This window comes from Rousettus aegyptiacus, unplaced genomic scaffold, assembly GCF_014176215.1.
Source record: "Rousettus aegyptiacus isolate mRouAeg1 unplaced genomic scaffold, mRouAeg1.p scaffold_m13_p_4, whole genome shotgun sequence".
Taxonomy (NCBI): Eukaryota; Metazoa; Chordata; class Mammalia; order Chiroptera; family Pteropodidae; genus Rousettus; species Rousettus aegyptiacus.
The window spans coordinates 144,740,022-144,759,930 of NW_023416307.1; the positions used below are offsets into that span (position 1 = coordinate 144,740,022).

General features: G+C 38.5%; 1 protein-coding gene across 1 annotated transcript; it reads right to left on the bottom strand.

Annotated features, from left to right (window-relative positions):
* Positions 1 to 419: 419 nt before the first annotated feature.
* Positions 420 to 17,018, bottom strand: CMTM6 (CKLF like MARVEL transmembrane domain containing 6). Its single transcript, XM_016140759.2, has 4 exons — positions 16,777 to 17,018; positions 8,389 to 8,565; positions 5,826 to 5,924; positions 420 to 3,208 (listed from the first exon to the last, which is right to left on the bottom strand). Exons 1-4 carry the CDS (start codon positions 16,912 to 16,914, stop codon positions 3,071 to 3,073), a joined length of 552 nt encoding a protein of 183 aa, XP_015996245.1. The 5' UTR covers positions 16,915 to 17,018; the 3' UTR covers positions 420 to 3,070.
* Between the last annotated feature and the right edge of the window lie 2,891 nt (positions 17,019 to 19,909).

Below are 19,909 nucleotides of genomic sequence, written 5' to 3' on the forward strand. Positions count from 1 at the left end.
CTACAGGTAACACAAAACCCGAGTGTACCCGAAAACCTGAATACCTGAAGTCAAGTCTGACATCTCCGACTTTGACCGAATTAGGGAAGTACTGCTGCGTCCAGCCTTCCACTAGTTCCCTTTAGTGCCCGCCGAGAGACAAATCCAAGTGCAGTCTGACTCACCGGTGAAGCTGCTCCAGATGGCTCGTGCCCAACTGTTACAGCATTTCACTTTTGTCCATCTGCCCTCCTGGGCAAGTCCGCCTGGCGTCCGGGGCTGAGGAATGTCTCTCAACGGCCGTCCCCTGGACTGGGCAGGTCCTCGGCCAAGGCAGCCGGAGTCACGGGTCTTAGGAGAGCTCCCCCTCTGGAGAGATCTTGCTGGGGCCTTCAAATGTTGTGGTGCGATCAATTCTAAGACCCACGGAGCCAACTGAGATGAATTATGAGCCTTTATTAGCTGGCCAGCGACTGACTCTCTACCACGCAGGGTCAGAGATCAGCCCCGAGCTTCCAGTGGAGGAAGCTTATAAAACCTAAAATCACATCCTGGTGGGCTTTTGAACAAGCAAGCAAGCGGATTACAAAAGCAGAAGCTGGATGTTAGCGCCTTGCACAAAGGTATCTGTTTCCGGGGGACTTCTAAATCTTCGATCCAACAGGGCCTTGTAGGCAGCTTCACTATCTGCATCCTGGCGGCTGTCAGTGCTTTTCCTGGGGGCTGGCGCCTGAAGATATCACTTCCTGTCACTTCCCTGTAACTGGCTTACTGAAAAATTTTCCACTCCTACAGTATAAAATATAACATTAAATTTTCCATAGATGTTAATAAAAATTATTTCAAACTTTTTGAGTTTGCCTTTTTCTGTACATAACAGTGGTTTTGGCCCCAGGTTCTCCTTGAACGTTTTATTTACCACAATGGTCTCTTTACTCCTAAGTCCTTCTACAACAGAAGAGGGAGGCTAATCAGTCATGGGTCCCCATAAAAAAGTGTGAAGAAAGGTTCTAAAGTGACCAAAAATACCAGTGAATATATTATCTTTCTGAAAAAGAAAGGACTGAGTAGCCAGTAAAGAGACCCACTTCTACACCAATGAAACACTACGAAGTGAAATCTCAGAACCACCAGAGCTTAAGCTCAATGCCAACAAGCTGTATGTGTGAGGCCAGCTGAGGACGTGGCCATCAACTCAACCAGACCCAAAGCATGCTATGGACGCTGAGGTAGCCCAGATGGTTTGCTGTGAATCCCAGCTGGGTCTAGACGATATTCAAAATGGCAAGGGTAAAGTTTGATGTGAAATTCCAGAACCTGCCTACCATAAGCTGGCAATCTTTGAATCAGTCTTTATTCTTGAACCCAAGACCCAGACTCTTCCTCCTCTCCTGGATGGCACGCCCAGTAAAAACAGCATCCATGATCAGTGTCATTATCTCCCAAGTAGGTAGTGGTGACATAACCACTCGCACTAGCACCCAAACTCTGATACAAACGAATAAGGTCCTGAGTCAGTGAGACAGAGTAGAAGCTGTGTTTGGCCATAATGACCAATTTTTGAGACCCGCATTAGCCACAAAAGGCAGATGAGATAGTAAAAAAGGATGAGGTCATTAAGCTGTCTCACTGGAAACATAATTCCGCTCTTTCTGATGGAAAAGCTGGCCACCCAGCCAAGGAGCCCTCCACCAAAGTCCTGACGGACTTGATGCATCGGTTCAGCACTGTAACACCAGTCCTGAGTCAAAAATCTAGGAGGAGGACAAGAAAGATCAGCTCTATGAACCACTTGGTTAGAAAGGTTCTATCCCAAGTGCCTTGTCTGGCTGGCTCTAAGACATCCTGTCAGCAAAGATTCTTCCAAACTATCAGAACTGGTTATGCAGTATCTCCTGACAATGGTTTGACTGCTCCCTTATACCATCACAGTGTTAACCTCGGCAGGATTCTCTAGATATTCTCTTTCTTAAGAAGGTCTCCTCCAAAGGGAAATTAGAGCAGCGCCTCTTTGGGAACAAGGATCCTAGAGATCCTGCTAACATACTATGCAATTAAAAGGGTCCAAGATTCTGGAAAGACAACTGCCAACAAAAAAGAATCAGAGCCAGAGGCCCACCTCTGCCTGACAGCGAAGCATCTCAAATAGATGAAAATCAAAGGCTGAGGTTTTAAAAAGATGACTGGCTCCAAAGAAAACACTGATGAAGACCTGGAGAGCTGTCTTAATTTCACTAGAAATAATCATATGCCGACAGGCGAATGAATCATTTTCTAACTCACAGTATGAACTCATCTTGTCAGACACTTGGTAAGTGGTCAAAGCCTGCTTTTATAATTTCACTGTACTTTGCAAAAGAACATCTTTCTTATCTTTGGTCCTTAGGCATTCTATGTGTTATATAAAAATCTTTTTTTTACTTGATATCAACAATCAAAGTGCAGTATAAACATGGGGCTGCTAAAGGTGTTGCTTTATATATAGAAAAATATCAACATCTATACATTTTCTATTAGGTTATAAAAGAGTTAATATTATCCTAAAATGTTATAGTATAATTTTAAGGCTGAGTGAGATAAAGCGTTGGTATTATTTTTTAAGAAAAAACCTACACCAATATTTTAAATATTGTAAAACTTAAATATGTTTTATCTAATCATCAAAAAAACTCATAGCTCAGCAAATTAACTTAAAAACGAAACAATTTATAAATGAACTTCATCATGCTGTTTATACAGCTATAAAGCAAAATTTGAAAGCTAAGCTTAGTAACAATGGCAGAATAATTTGTCACCAATTGAGCTGTAGTTTAAAGAAAACAATCGCTCTCACTTCCAAAAAAATAAACAAACAAAAAAGAAAAAACAAATTTCATTTGATACAAGTTTCAACTCTTAAAAAACAAAAACTCTCTGATCTAATTTGTGGTGACTAATACACAGTCAATATTGATAAAACTGCCTTCCTGCCCTTCCCCTTGTTCTTCCCAAGAAGTGCAAGGTTTAAGTTTCACAAAATACACGAGAGCTTCTGCCAAGGCTCAGGTACTTCCCAGTTGCCACCTTACGCAACACCTGCTCCCTAGAGTCTTTAAGCATTAAGTGGCACGGTGAGGGGCTCTGTATTAACGGTTGGCTCAGGTTTTCTCAGCTGGGACTCCTGTCGTTTTTCATATACCATAAAGACAAAGTCCAACAGGAACATAATACTTGCTAGAAATCCAAACACCTAAAGAAGAAAAAGGGGCAAAGGTTATGAGGAATTTCGGAATATAATTTCACATTTCCTACTTGGCTTTGAGAGGTTTCACATAAGCAAGACAATTCGTCAATTTTATCTTACACACATTATCCTTAACTTTAGTGGGGAAAAAAAATTTAAGGTCATCAAAAAGATTTAAAGTTACCCCCAAAATCCAGGATAATGGCTATTAGTCAAAGTGTCACAAAATACAAATGTCCTGTCTTATATGTGCATGGTATGTGTGGGGTGCCAATCTATGAAACTGAGGTTATAGATGAAAAATAAAATCCTATGATATAAAACACAGGATTATAAGCAGTAATCCAGTTGGACTGATCCATAGAAGGGATAAGGGACATATATGAGTAGGCAGCTGAGCCTAGTAAAAATGGAAAAAGTTATTAATATCAAAACAGAAATTCTATTTTGCTAATACCTTTAAGTTAAATTACCTAAAAAAATATTTTCCAGTTAATTGTCACATTCTAATGACACAACAATATGATGCCGCCACCTACTTCCTCTTCCTTAAATCACTTCCTCATTGCATTCTTCTAACATATAATCGTTCTGAGAATTCTGTCAAGAGACAGAAGATCTGGTTCAAATTTAGCTTCTTCACTAGCTAAACCCTTAAGGAAATGGGGACCAACGATGTTCTCCATAAAAAGTAAAAACTGATGTAGGTAATGGCTAAAATCCCTTCCAATTCCAACACTCCATCTCCATGATTTTTAACATTTTGTTTTAGTCTGCTGCAGTCTCTTGACCTTTTACACGCAGCCCCTCTACTCTAAAGATACGCATTCTGCCTCATTTCACTGTAAAGCAAACTGAGCTCCAAATTCATTAATTCACCCTAGTGTCCCCAACACATCCAACCTACATTTAATTATTAATCCCACTCCCAAAATCTAAGTATCTTCTCCCCTGATGGCATCTACCCCTTAGTGGTCTGGCAAACTGAGTCAATACTTTAAAGGCAGACCGGATGGCATGTTGTCTGTGAAGCCGGCTTTGATCACCTCAGAGAGCTCCAGTCCATGCAGGGCTCTCTATGCCATATAATCTTCCAGCTCTTTTGCTCACACATTTCACAATTTGGGGGGGGGGGGGGGGAATTGTCTTCCTCGTTTGATTCTATAAAATTTTTCATAATTTAAATAATGCAAAAGGTAATTTCCAGCACATTAAAAATGAGTGTTTAAACTACCAGTCTCTCTTAAATATATTCAATGAAATCTAAATACTGTAACAGTCTAATATATCCCCTAATTAAAACACATAAATAAGCTCTTTAATAGTTAAGAATTTTATGACACACTTCTCCCCTCTCTGACCTCAACTTTTCCTCAATTTCCATTTTGCTTTCTCCATAGGATTTTATAGTAACATATTTGTATACTCAAAAATGTTTTCATCGCCCTTTCATACTCCTTTGCAACAAAAATATGTATATAAACTGAAATTAATCATAAGGCTCTACTGAAACTTTTTCTCTTCAGTTGGTTTGTGCATGCGTGGATAAATATTACTCTTTGCTAGAATGAGTTGCAATTTAGCATTAATTTTATTTTTATGTTTTGTTTTTATACATGAGTGCTAAGAAACCATGAACAGGTAGATATAGTACAGCCATTCAATTCTTGAACTCCTTTCAAGTTGTTCCAGCATAAAAAGTAGTTTTAATGATCTATTAGCTGACAACCCAATTAATTAAAACTTCAATTTTGTCATAAACAAAGTAGCAACTGAAAACCAGCAGATGTGCAAAAGAATTTGTTATCCAGTTGTTAGTAGTTCACATTTACAACACTGGTAGCAATTCAAGTCTATGATCCTTGATTTGAAATTGTGAAATCCAAGAAAGCTATATAAACTCAGTTTTCATAATTTATTGAGCTCAAAATTGAGCTGAGGTATAATTATCCCTTTTACTGTGAATATTCATATGCTTCAGAAATATTAATATGCTGGAATACGGGATGCTGCCCAGGCCCTCTGAAAGTATTGTATAATGAAGTAGATGTACAGTATTACCTTTCTAAAATCCAAAATATTCTGAATTGTAAAAAAAAAAAAAAAAAAATCTGCTCCCCCAAGGATTTCAGACAAAAACATTTACTTATCTAATTATTAGGCTCCACTTTTGGATCATTTCTTCTAAGTATTCTCTATACCTAGAACAGCACCTGACATGTAGGTATGTTTTTATTGAAATGAAAAATAGAGAAATATAATAAAGTCAATTCTACCAATTTCGCTAGCAATAACATGCTCATATGTGGAGTAAATGGGTTTTTGTGAACAAAATTCAAATTTTAAACAGGTTCTAGGTTTTAAGGCCATGATATTTAAAGCTATCATTATTTGCTTTTAGATCTTCTATTCAAAATTACACTAATAATGGGAGACCATCTAGGAATACCAGGTGCTATAGGCATAAAAAAATACAAATAAACAAATAACAAAGAAAATTACACTAAAAAATAAGTTAAAAGACAAACTACTCTCTCATATTGTATAACTTGTCAAGTACTTTCCAGATTTCATATTTTTAATGAAACAAAAATAAGCAAAGATAAAAATACAAGGTACTTACAGTTGCAGCAAATTCAGCTGAAGTCCTGTCATGTGTGGAAACGAAAATGCAGGATGCCAACAAAAACAGAAGTCCTATCCCCCCAGTAATATAAAAATCCTATAAATATACATAAAACACATAAAGATTACAGTATGGTTAGGTTGATGAAAACACATTTTAGATTTTTACTTTTAAAAAACTTTAGTGTTGTACTTTTTCCTTCACACAACCCAAGTTTACATACTTTGACTTCTAACTTTTCAATAAGCCAGGCATTCAATTAATACCCTGTAAAGGAGCCCTCTCCACACTTTGGACAGGGGATATTCAGAGAGTACAACACACAATAATGTACACAGTGAAAGTGGTTATTAAATCACTGAAACAAACATTAAAGCTTTACCTACAATGTTAGGTGAAAAACAGTATAGTCTCTTAATTACAACTATTTTAAATTTGAAAAATTACTTATTAATAGAAACAAAGAAATATAATGAAATATTCACAAAAAACATTTAAGGATAAAATGACTGATTTATTTCTTTTGTTTCCAGTACTCTTAAATCGGTACCTACTCAAAAATAACTTTTTAAATGATCAAGTTTGATGTAATAAATGTTTCACATTTTGTTTATAGTTAGACCATTACACTAAACTGGAAAATACTGTAATATTGTTTCTTGCCAAAAAGATCAGTGTTCTTAAAAACTACTAATGCAGCATTAAAGTAAAAATTAAAAAGATGTTTATGGATACTGATACTGTTTTGCTGTTGAGAGACAGGAAATCAAAAAATGGTTTCAAAACTTAATGTTTCAAACATCAATTTACACATTCAAACTACAAATTAATCAGTTTAGACACTGGTGAACTTTTCCCTTGTCCAAATCTTCACATACTTATCTGTAAAGGGTCATGAACACCTTTCAAAGATTATAATAAACAAAAATTCTAAGGTATTCCCTCCGCAAACTCTTTTTAATATGTATTTCATACAATGACTGAGTTCTGTAGCTGTCATTGTTATAGAGATACTCCTGTGGTGATGTTTGCCATGACAGGATGGAGAGTTGCTAGGGCACTGGTTCCAGTTAAGATTTTGCTTAAGCTGCGTGACAGAATGCGCAGAGTGAGGGCTTTCCTGGGGTCAAATCTGTTTACTTTTTTTACCCTAGCTGTGGAACTTTGGACAAGTTACTTAACCACCCTGAACCTAAGTTTCCTCAACAGAAAAATGCAGCATTAAGGTATAAGGATTCTAAATCACAGCACATTCAGTACCTGGCACACAAGTGCACATTGACAGCAGCTATTATCAGGTAAGATGAAAGAACAGTCATTGGCCTTACCAAGAACTGCGTATATGAGCTCATCAAAGATTTGATGGACCTGTTTTTCAAAGTTATCTTTTTAACTGTTTGGTATCAACTTTAAAAATGTTTTAAACCCAATAATTATTTTGGGTTTATTTTAATAATTATTTAAAATAATTATTTTAAAAGGAGGTAACAGATTCCTATGGCATAAAATTTAAGAAGTACAAAAAGGTTCATAGAAAAAAATAAATATCTTAGGTGTATAATCAATGACTCAATGCTTGTTTTCATTAATTAAAAACAAAAAACGTAATCTTACTGCTTTGTATTTATACTATTATTTCTTGTTCTTAATAGCTAAAAATTTATCCTAATTTTTTTTCACTTTTTATAAACGCCTCTCTTTCTTCTAATTGAAGTGACATGTATTTGACTTTTGGTTGGCTGATAGATGAAGCTACACCAGGTTATTTCCTTCCTCTGTCCCTAGAATGTCACAGACATGCTTCTATCATAGCTGATTTATCCTAATTTTTACCTTTTCCCTCAGAGATGTGAATCCTTTTAATGTCAACCCTGACATGTACAATTCTTTACAAACCACTACTGATAATTCGAATGCTGTTGAAAAAGTAAATTACTCAATTCTTTCTTCCTTAAATGCGGCACCTATGTGAATAAGCTCACGTCATCTCATAAATCCATACTTTACTCAAATAAAAATTCAGGGTCAGCACACTAAGTCTTTAGAAAGTTATGCATCTCTAATAAATGCCTTCTTAATTCACATATAGACAACTATTTTCATAATAAAATCAAAACAATATAGGTAGAATTACATGCTATGTAATTTATAAACTCCAAAAATACAGCACATTAATTCATTACTTCTACCTCTTTTGTCTTGCATAATGCCTAGCATATAATAGGTACACAATGAATAACTGTAGAACCAATGAGTGACACTCAAATGGAGAAATCAAAAGTGATAAAACTCCAGTTTTTAAAAAAAATATATCTAACACGAATTAGATTAAACCATCAGTAATTGTAAACTATGGGTCGTATTTGTTGCTTTCATTCTAAATTCACTTTCTCCTTCATTCATCCCATGTGACGGGGAAAACAGTCACTTAAAGCAGAATTGGAGCAATTCTTATCACGTTACTGAGTTTGGAAAGTATTACTACTTTGAATAACAATACTATACAAGATTCCAAAACAGCTACATTTTTGTTATAAGGATTATATTTTTTCATGCTTACCGATGACTTCACTTTGACGGTTTCGACTCTGTCATAAACTGGAGTGCAGTACACAATCAGTATAAGGAGACTCAGCAGAAAGGCACTGCAACTTACAAATTCAAAAAAGTAAAGTCCTCCACACAAAGTGCATTGTGATACGACTTCTTCACAGATAAAGGCCAATAGAGACAGCACCTACAAAAGAAACAAAAGATTGTACCACGTGTTTTTTGGAGAAACCTACGGTATTCAGGAAACACTATCTGTTCACTCAAATACTTATAAAGTGGAGACTATGATAAACAAGATTACTAAATGGCTGATCAACACCGAACTTACAGTCTGGTTGCCTTGAAGGGAATATAGGTATGCAAATAATAACTACCATGTGCTATAGAAAAGGGGGAAAACAGGGTGTTGTTATGAAGGCACGCGCGAGAGGCATTCAACAACCTGGGGGTCAAGAAAGGCATCCTGAAGGAAAGCTGAGATCTGAAAGATAGTAGAGTCAGGGTTAAAGAAAGCGAAAGAAGTTCTAGGCAGAGAAGTACTACATACAAAGACCTAGAGGTAAGAGAGCCTGGCATCCTTCTACCCCAAAGCACATCCATACATCCTACCACCCGCAACTGAACTGTGGAAGCGACTTGAGTCACCATGGCTGAAATTTTCAGTTTGCGAAAGGGGATGGCAGCACAGAAACGATTAAATGAGACTAGAGAGGTAAGCAGAGGCCAGTCTAAATGTCCTCTGTAACTAGTTTAAGGAATCTGGACTTTAAGGGTTTTAAAGTAAAGGGTGACATGATCAGGTTTATGCTTTTAGTAGTTCTCACTGGCTACAATATAGAGAAGGGGCTGGAGGAAGGGCAAAACTTGGGGCAGACATCCAGTTGGGAAGCTGACTTAGGAAATATCAGGGGAAAGAGAGTACCCAGGGTGGGTAGAGGTAGTCATGAAGAAGAGTGGCTAATCACAGAAGGATTCGGTAGAAGCCCTTATCAGAGAGGATGGATCTGAACAGAGTAGGAAACAAGATATGACGTATGTACTTTAAGCATTTTAACTTAGTACAGAAATGCACACTTATTCACCAGTCATTTGAAGCAGGCCTTTGAGTCTGAGCCTACAAAGTAGAATTCTACATCATGTTTTCTGCATTAATCACTTTCGTCATTTATGACTACCACCTCCAGACATATGTTATCTGAAGTGGCAAAAGATCTTGGATAGAATACAGAACCCTTGGAGACCTGGACTAGTTTTACTAGTCTTTCACAGTTGCCTTGCTCTTACTCAATTCCATAAGCACCTGTTTTAGTAACTTTAGTAACTTATTTTTCAATCTTTCCAAAGCATTCAATTTAGTTTTCCCAGAAACAATTCATTCTTTTTCACCCTCAATTTTAGTCTGTGTAATATTTAATGAAATATTTGATTAATATAAGCCAGTCTTGGAATAACACAAGTCAAGTGACAGCAGAGGTAGGAGTGAAGAGAGCTCCAGAGGGGTCTACTTGGCCATGGCTGTCCATGATAAACAGATGTGGGTCAGAATGCTTTTTTTGTACTGAATGGGGGAATAGTTAACTACTCTGGCTGTTGATTCAGAAACTCAATAATTAAGTGCGAGTGGGTTTTAAAGTGCTCTCACTGCAGAAATAAGAGGGAATTTTTTCCCCTTCTTTTTAAGAGATGAGGATGTTGGGGAGAGAATAAATTTAGTTTTAAATACGCTGTGTATGGGCAGTCTGTGGAAGAGTTAGGTGGAGCTGTCTACGAGGCGAACGGGTATATGGGGTTGGCAGCTCGAGAGAGAGGTCTGAGGTGGAGATAAAGATGTGGCAGTAGGCTGTGAGATCACCCAGAAAAAGGAAAGTCTGCCTTGTGCAGAACTCCGAGGAACCCCAAGATTTAAGGAGACACCAGGAAAGGACAATTAGGAACAGCAGTCCATGGGGGAGTAGACCAAGAAAAAAGCATTTCTATGAAGAGAAAGTAATCAAGAGTCCTACATGCTACTTAGGTACTTAGGGGTCAGGTAAGAACCATACTGAAACACTTAATTAGAGTTGTAAGAAGATTGCTGGTGACATCAGCAAAAACAATTTCAGGGTAGTCAGTCAGCTAGAGAAGCTTAGATTACAGTACTGCATATTGAGAAGTGAAATAGAGACAGCACAGGCAAGAAGGGTACTTTCAAAAGAGTAGCCAGATAGGGCAGTAGTGGATGAGGTCAAAGGGAAGGGAATTTCAAGATGGGAGAGAACTGCTTGTGTTAAACTACTTAGGCAGAAACCAGTAAGATAGGTGGGTCTAAAGACAGGAAGAAATGAGGTTCTCTAAAGGTAGGATTTAGAGCTCAGGTCTGAGGCTAACTCTTCTCAAGAAATAGGAGGGAAAAGAATGAAGAAAGTTTCGCTTGGGCGGTTTGTGTGGGTTTTGTGGAATCTTAGGGAGTTTCCTTCTGAGAGTTAAAATCATCAAAATAACTGATGACCCAAGTCAAAGCCTGTGGGGAAATGGCATCTGACCCAAGGCAGGCCAGTAGAAGCAACCAGATATACTAAGGGCAACAAGACTGATACAAAATTGACAGATATATTTCATGGTGTATAATGAAAATGTTATCATACAAAACATTTTCATACAAACGAGGTCAATGGTACAGCCACTCTGGGAAAGAGTTTAGAAGTTTCTTTAAAAACTAAGCACACAGCTGCCATCTGACCCAGCAACTGCATTCCTCAAAACTACATCTGACCAAAAGAAATAAAAACTTATGGTCGTGTGAAAACTAGTACATGAATGTCCATAACGATTTTACTAATAGCCCCAAACTGGAAGCAATCAAGATGTCCTTCCATGGTTAAGCAAACTGGTAGGTACAGACATACCATGGACTACTACTCAGCAATAAAAAGGAACAAACCCGATACATGCAACAACCTAGAAGAATTGCCAGAGACTTATTAAAAGTGAAAAAATCCAATCTCAAAAGGTTATGTACTGCATGATTCCATTTATATAACTTTTCTCAAATAAAAATTACAGAGATGGAGGACAAATTATTGGTGCCTAGGCGAGGAAAAGTGTGGCTGCAGAGCGGAAGCATGAGGGAACCCTGTGGTGATGGAAAGTTCTGTATCTTGATTGTGGTAGTGATTATAAGAAGCTACGCATGTGATCAAACTGCATAGAAGAAAACACACATGCATGCACAGGACCTCCCTGTGTGTTTTTTCCCAAGTTCCTGTGAATTTATACTTATTTCAAAACAAAAAGTTTTTTCAAAAGGCCAAATCTAAATTGGTATCTAAGCCTCTCAGGAATTTTTCCCCCCTCCCAGTGGGCAATACAAAATTCACGTATCTCTACAACTGAAAAGAATCTACATGAGGACAAAAATAGATCCTAAGCTAGGAGTAGAGTGAAGCATAAAATAGTCTGGTATATCCCAAACAATTTCCTTCAGACAGACATTAGGTGAGGCAGTCCCAATCATTGAACCACAGGAAATAAAGTGACAAACCAAGACAAATTCCAGAAGGCCATTGTGTAAAGGTACTTCCTTAGTCTCCTGTATTTATAATTATAGGAAGGGTTTTTACATGACTAGAGTATAATAAAATACTAAATATCTAATATTCCATTTTCCTTATTCCAGCCTCTATGTTAAATCTTGTCCAAGTTTTAGTAGTTTCTCTATGAGAAATTTCCAAAATATATCTCAGTTGTATAAAAGCCAATTAACTGTGAAAGAATATCAGCCTAAGGCTCTAATTGGGGAAATAGCTTATCTTGAACCATTCTTATTGCAATAATTAGATTACCAGGAACACTCATCCATACAGACTATATGACAAAAGAATCTTATCTGTAGTAAAAATAAAGACTGCTTATCTATTCTCATAAGAAAGGAGCAGGATCCAGCTCAGCCAGAAGCGACCTCAAATCATTACAAGTCCTGTTTCAAACTTATTAACAGGAATCTTCTTACTAAACTTAAAGCCTCAGAGCAATAGTAAGAGGCGGATTCTGCATGGGCACCCTAAGGGACTGCAGGAGTATACCATCAAGTTTGGACATTTACTAATTCCTATTCCCAGTTAAAGGCCAAGAAATTAGCACTGCAAGCTATTTTCAGTATGAAATTTTCTCCTAACTGGCCATCTCTGATGCTATTAAGCTTCCTTTATAATCTCCCACAGCGCTACACAGTCTGTAGTACAAATTAAAGTGATCACTTTGTAATACCTACAAATACTGAATCATTATTTGTATACATGAAACTAATATAATGTTACCTGTCAATTATACCTCAATAAAAAAATTAAAAGGATTTGAGTATTACATGCAGCATTGTAACATGCATAGGAACGTGTAATGACAGAGCAACAAAATCAGTGTACAAGAAACGATAAGAACGCAATGTCTTCTATACCTCATAATTGAGCATTCATTATATCTAAGTTCAGGAAATCTCAGGAAAATGTTCAGATCCGCCTGGACTAAGAACAGCTGGAGAAGGATGAGTAAGAAAAGCAAAATTCAAACTAGAGCAAGTGACAGCAAGCATATGTACAGGAACAGGACAGTCCAGGAGGGGAAGGCGGGGCGGGGGGGTTGGGGGAGTACAGATTCATGCAGGCAAGAATTTGCATACTATGCCCAAAAGGGGTAACAAGGCAATTGGCCTAAGTGGATGGAGAGTGAAGAGCAAAATGGTCATGGTGTTGGGTATGGTTTTGTGATGACCATGCCAGGGAGTATCGACTTCTACATGGACAACAGGGACCGCCTGACTGATTTAGTTGGTTAGAAAACAAGAGGAACAGAGGGCTGGGTGGGGCCTGAAAGAATGAGGATATCACTTCAAGAGTAAGAGGGGAAGAGTAACTGGCACTAGACGAGCAAGTCTGAGAAGCAAGTAAACACAGTCCAAAATGTTAAACAGTGATGCTGGGGGTAAGAAAGTGTGAGGGCTATAGTGTGGCTTATTTCAATCATATTTTTTACTTACTTTTTTTGGTAAGCCATTTTTTTTTATTTAAAAAAATTGCAAAAGTTAAGGAAAAGAAGAATATTGAAAAATGGGTAGTCACCAGCAATAAATACCAAAGTGGTTAAGGAGAGGAAAAGATAAAGCCCACTGAATTGGGTAAGAAAATAACGGTGAGCGCAACCCATAAGTTTCTGGCAATCAGTGTTGCTCTCAATAGCATGAAGACATCATATTAAATATTTCTTACTAAATATCAAGCTGCATACCTAACTATAGGACACCTAATGCAGCTCCTTCTAATGACATAAAATTTTACCAAATGCAATTAAAGGAATCATCAAGCTTTTAGAGTTGGAAGGGTCTGTGGAGAGCATATAGCCTCACCCTCTTCTTTACAAATCATGGGTTAAACTCTGACAGGCTAAGTCCCAAGTAAGCCAAGCACAGACAAGAACTTGGGTCTCCTGACTCCCACTCTGTGCTTGTCCTCCCCCATCAAACACTACTTACTAAGTTAATTCATGACTATGTATGTTTGTGTAGGTTTTCCTATAATATTGAGTTTTTGAAGTTACAACCAGTTTTGTGCATTTCCCCCTTTTGCTATTAAATCATATATTAAAATCAATTTGCTGGGGCCACCACATTTGGGAAAAGATGGTCTCACTGTTCTAGTGACTGAAACATTCAGATACCCTGTGTCTCTCTCCATTTCAATTTCATTATCTTTTCTGAAACTTCAGTCTTCCTTGAAATTAAGTCATTACACTAAATACAAATTCTCCATCGTTTGTCTTTAACAGCCTACTACAAAAAAAATTTCTTAGAAATATAACCTTTTAATGTTTGCCATTAGTTATAAGACTCCATCTACAAAATTATATTTGTGAATGAATGAACTTGCTACTAAAAACCTTGTAGTCATATGCAAAGTTCAAATAAACCCATCTGTCAGCCAGAAGTGAGGCTCAGCCTCCCTTAGGCAAACATTTATTCTCAAAGGTTCAAAGATAAAATTTGCTGACATCATGGATCTTCCTCAAGGTAAAAACAGAGCATTTCAATTTTAGTACCTAACAATTTTCAGATTTAAATAATGAAAAGAACACCAACAGAAGACAAATTGCTTCTAAGTGATTTGTTTCTTGGCACTTATAGAGTAACATTTATAATTAATAAATTTAAATCACTGGTGAATTCTAAATCAAACTGCTTGTTTGAAGAGTCATTATAATCACAGTACTGTGCAGCCATCAAGACCTCAACTGGTACCATAAACACAATGTCAGCTTGTTGCACAGAGAAATATTACACATATTTATATTATTGCACCAGCTAACTAGGAATTAGGTTGCCAAATGCCAATTCTCTCCTTAAAACAAACTCCCTCAAAAGTAGTAACAACAATAAAACCCTCACAAAATAAAACACATGGGCATAAGGACCAGTCTAAGAATAGAATAAACTGATAATAAACTGCATAAATTTAGGACTGCAGTTGACTCCTTACATTGAATTCCTAGCTGAACCTTTATTCCCTCTTCAGCTCTGAAAGGGTAGGTGGTAATTAGAGGAGACTTATGTTGTGGACAAGTCTTTGACAAAATTAAGGTCATACATGAAGGGTGGACACAGCTACACAACTCCAAGATGCTGTAACTCAAGAGTTACCTACATACAACTCAAAAGCTAGTTTCACCCTTCAATCTCTCACCTCCCCTTGTGTTTGCAGGCTCCGCTCCCTATCTTTTTGGTGTTCAACTCTGTATCAACACAACCCTGAGAGGTTTGTAAAAATTCTGAGTGGAAAGAACCTCAGAGGAAATCCAATTCAACCTCCTCGGACTCTTAAGAATTTCCTAAGTACACAGTGTCTGGTTTTTAAGTTTTAGAGCAAGGTTCCTTTCTCTTCTGGGGACTTAGAATCTGATACGATGTATGGATCCAGAATAGTATACCCAAAGAGAGAAAGCACTACATTTTCAAAGAAAAAATAACAGCAACTGAAAATAAGAGATTAATGGGCAACAGACCAATATTGACGATGTCTTTTGAGCAATAAGAATGCTTCGGACGAATATTAATTCTTCTCTGGTAGAAAGAGATCTTTTCAAATAGAAACATTTTAGCTCTACTGCAGAGAAACAAATCTAAAAGTCAGTGAGAGCTGACAAGAGCAGAAGGAAACAATTCTGAATAGAAGGAATAGCTGATGTAAAGGAATAAAGGAAGGAGGGGGATCCTGATGCTTGGTAAGAACTGAAAGGTTGCCAGTGTGGAACTATCTAAAAAGAGGCTGGAGGGACAGAGCCAGATCCTCTTGCATTCCAAAGGCCACAATGTCACTTGCCTCTGAGTGATTTCCCAATTATTCCCAGATGATTTTGGTGGCTCAAGAGAAGTGTTAGTGTCCTGATGCTATCTTTCTATTCAATAAAAGTAGGTCATCTGATTTCTAAGAACATAATTTCTGGTTATCTGAGTTCTAAGAATTTAAGTTCTTCCCAAGGAAACCAACTGTCTAGTTTTACTTACAATGGTTAAAAAAATAAAACAAATAAAACAAAACAAAACAAAACAAAACAAACCCATAAGCATTCTAGCAGTCTCATTTTTCGTCTTGCAGAAAATGTTGCTCATTGTTGATTAAAATTGAATATAGCTCAATATGTGTGTAAACTGATATAAAATTTAAATCAAAGATGTTTTAACATTTTCACTAACAGGTTTAAGGTACCTTCACTACCTAAACTGAAACTCAATGAAATTGAAAATACCATGCCCTAGTTCTGCTACCTACAAACACAAAAAGCTGTCCTTTTGCCTCTGAACTTCGTACACACACGCCCATTCAGAAACAGTTGTTTTCTAATCGATATAAAACTTCTGGGAGACAATTTATTTATTGGACACACATATCTCAATGCCGTGAGTGATATAGGAAGACTTTGTCCACCAAATAAACTACTTCCATGGGCTCGCACCAGGAAAACAGCAAGAAAGATAAACAAGAAGCACGTCGTAGTCTAAATACAGGCACTTTCGGAGACAATACAGAGTAAGAGCTGGAGAAGAATCGAAGGGGGCGATAGATGAGTGAATGAAATAAGTCCAAATGTCTCACTTAGGTCTCCTCCGACGCATTTCCTGGGCCCGCCTAACACGCTCGGGGGGCCTAGGTCGCTTGCGGCGACCTAGCCGGGGGAAATCTGGGGATGAGGGGCCGCCCGCGGGGAGGTGGAGGGTCACGCCCCCCGCCCCAGGCGGAGAGAGGAGGAACTCGGGGTGTGGAAACGGCCGCTTCCTGAACTACCAGGTTGCCCTCCCAAGCCGACAGGCCGATGGCCCAGGGTCCAGGCTCCCCTCCCCGGCCCAGGCTCGCCGCCCTGGCCACGGGCTCACCAGCTGCAAGAGTTTGAGCACGCGCTGCTGCAACTTGAGCCGTCCCAGGAAGAAGTAGGCGGCGAGGCCCTTCCGGGCGCCCCTGGCAGGGGCCGGGTGTTCCTCCGTGGTAGCTCTGTATACGGCTCCGTTCTCCATCTCCCAGGGCCCAGGAACACAGCGACCACAGACAGACCTGGCAGTGCGGAGTTCACCGACTCCAAAACTCCACAAGCGCGGCCGTCACTTCCTGGGCCTCCGCCCTGACTTCCGGGCGACTCCGCCCTGCTCTGACGCCATCTCGCCCCGCCCCGCCTCTGGCCACGCCCCCTGTCGCCTCTAGGCCCACCCACTTCTTCTCAGGCCTTTAAAGAACTAAGATGGACTTTCATGCAAAGGAATAACAAGTACAAATGTCCTGGGGACCAAATGAGCTTAGCTCATTCTGAAACCAAAGGCTGGTGTGGCTAGAGCTAAGAAAAGGAGAAAGAGAGAAGACGAAACTGGAGATGCGGGCAGAGGCCAGATAATGTAGGAGCCTTGCAGAGCAAGGGAAGAAATTGGATTTCAAGTGCAGTGGGTTGTCTGGGAAGGCTTTGAGGATTGCTACCTTCTGCACCTCTCTTACTTTCTGTTAGGTTTACTTGTCAATATCATTAAGTTTACTTGTCTCCCGTTCAGCTGCTATAGGCCCATGAGTTAATTTTTTGTGAACCTAAACTCATCAAGGAGTGTAATTGTATTTTAGCAACTAAGTTGATTAAGCTACATGTTAGGCACACATTTTCTCTACAACAATATAATGTAGGTACTATCATTACTTTCATTTTGCAGATGAGAAAACTGAGGCCAAGAGACTGAGATTCATATTCCAAGTCAAGCCGCTAGGGGCAGCTGGAGGCAAGCCTAGACAATCCGACTTGAAACCTTGCTGCTAACCACTAAACCAGCAAACCTCACCTCTAACCCATCTCTCCATTAGGGACTCAAAACCCATGGAAGAGGGGAGGGGTTACTTCTATCATCTGTTTCTACATTTGTCTTCTTTCCCAAGCCTCCCTTTCTTCTTCCAGTAACAAAACAAAAGCTCCCATTCAAATGAATAGAGACAAGTAGATACTACTTTGCTGGGTCTGTCTACTGCCAGCCAAAATTATCCGTTTTTGATTAAAAGCATTCTAAATGTCCTACAGAGGCCAAACAGCCACCAATCCTATATAATAACATGAGGCCACTGTGTTTCACTAGGGATACAAGGATTCACTGTCCTGTTATTCTTCGAGTCACCACCATCCCAAATTAGACACTACTGAAATTTACTTTGAAATTCATCCAAAAAAATAAGATGGGTTGATGAATACAGAGATGGATAAAAGGTTGGACTTGTGATAAAGCAATGTAGTTAAAGCTGTAGTATATGGGTGTCCACTGTACAATTATTTCAACTCTTCTGTGTATTTGAACATTTTCAAAATAAAATATTGAGGAAAAGTTATAAAGAAAAAGGACACTCTGAAACAGGAGAGAAGATGGACAAACTCTCTCAGCCCTCTTGGTTCATGTAAGGTGCACATGGGCAGTTCTATAGCGGTCTCTGCTACTGTTTGAATTTAGTAGAGGATAAGAATTTAGCCTGCGATTCACAGACTTCAGGGTACATAAGAATCATCTGGGTGTTTAACTAAAAACTAAAGATTCTTAGAAATCCAGCCCCAAAGGGTCTGAATTTGGGTAGGACTTAGGAACATACTTTTATAACAAGCCCTTCAGGTGATACCAGTGAAAAACCCACCCATACAGAGGAACACTGTTTTGTAATGTGACATGAATGAAAACCATTAGGTAGGAGACAGCAGATGTGCCATAACTTCCTTTGCCCTGATTTGGTGGCACCCGGGATATAGACACTAATATTCCTCCCGGTTAAAAAAAAAAAAAAGTTTGTGTCCCTCATGTTTTCTTAATCAATTAAAAGACCAGATAAAGATTTTAGAATTTCATCAACAAACACTCGCATTTAGAGCCTTTTTGATGGGTGTGTCCACACAGAAAACTGCCATCTTCATTAACAAATAAACAACACTGAATAGTTAAATACTGGAGCTTGCCATAGTGCAATAAGAACTCTTATTTATGGAGGAAAAAAAAAAAATAGACACCAAACAGAAAAAAGGAAGATCCATTTAACTTTTTGAAGAATGTTCATTTTTCTCCTTTAATAGTAAATAGTTAATATTTTTTAAATGAGGAAAAGAAAATGTTCAAAAAAAGGTAGTTTAGGAAAATATAGTTTGATGAGATTTTATACATTCAAAAAATAATTTGGTGCTACTTTTCTTGTTGAGGTTTTAATTTTTCAGCAGCTGCTACTCAAAAATTTTCACTGGCTCTCTTATCCGTATTAGCACAGTTAGGCAATAATGTGGATACAAAGTCGATCCTAGAAGCTGTCCCACAATGAGACCATAGAAACATGCACAAAGGACCATGTCACAAAATAGAAAATGATAGGTGCCATAAAAGAGATACAAATTAAACGTGTTGGGAATTCTCAGCAGAGAAATGACTTTTGGCTAAAAGGATCAGCATGAGGAAGCTTCAGTCTGGGGGTTAACGAGTACTTAGGTTTGGAGATGAGATAACGGGACAGAGGGTATTATAGGCAGAGGGGTAATATAAAGGAAGGAAATGAGAGTGCATGTACGCACAGATTACAGAGACGAAGATGGACAAATCGGGAAGATAAGCTTGGGGTCAAATTTTGGGGGTCCTGAAAAATCAGGCTCAGGACCTGGGGTTATCCTTTATTGTTGAAAAGTGAGGAACCATCAAAAGGTTTTGAGTAGGAAAGTGAAATGGTCCGAGGTCTTCACTGGACATATTTTTCCAGGAGCTTCATATAGACTGGATTGATTACAAAGAGCCAAAAAGGGGCTGTTGTGAAAATTCAGGAAAGAGAGAATAGGGGATTCATTTCCGGCATTAGACATAGAAATAGAGGGGATGGCTTCAAGAGAAGCTGTGGAAGGTAAAACCAGTGAGATTTTGAGATGGATTTGTTTGAAGTGTATGGAAGGAATTGGAACAGGTTCGAGGTTTCAAGTCCATGCCACTAGGAGATGGAAGGAGAAGAATGACAGAGACAGCGAATATA

Bases quoted from the DNA above. Each gene is read 5' to 3' on its own strand.
- CMTM6 (XM_016140759.2), bottom strand. From the start codon at position 16,914: ATGGAGAACGGAGCCGTATACAGAGCTACCACGGAGGAACACCCGGCC. The intron at 8,566-16,776 runs GTGAGCCCGTGG...TTTCTTTTGTAG, and splicing joins TGCTCAAACTCTTGCAGCTG to GTGCTGTCTCTATTGGCCTT. The intron at 5,925-8,388 runs GTAAGCATGAAA...GTATATTTATAG, and splicing joins CCGTCAAAGTGAAGTCATCG to GATTTTTATATTACTGGGGG.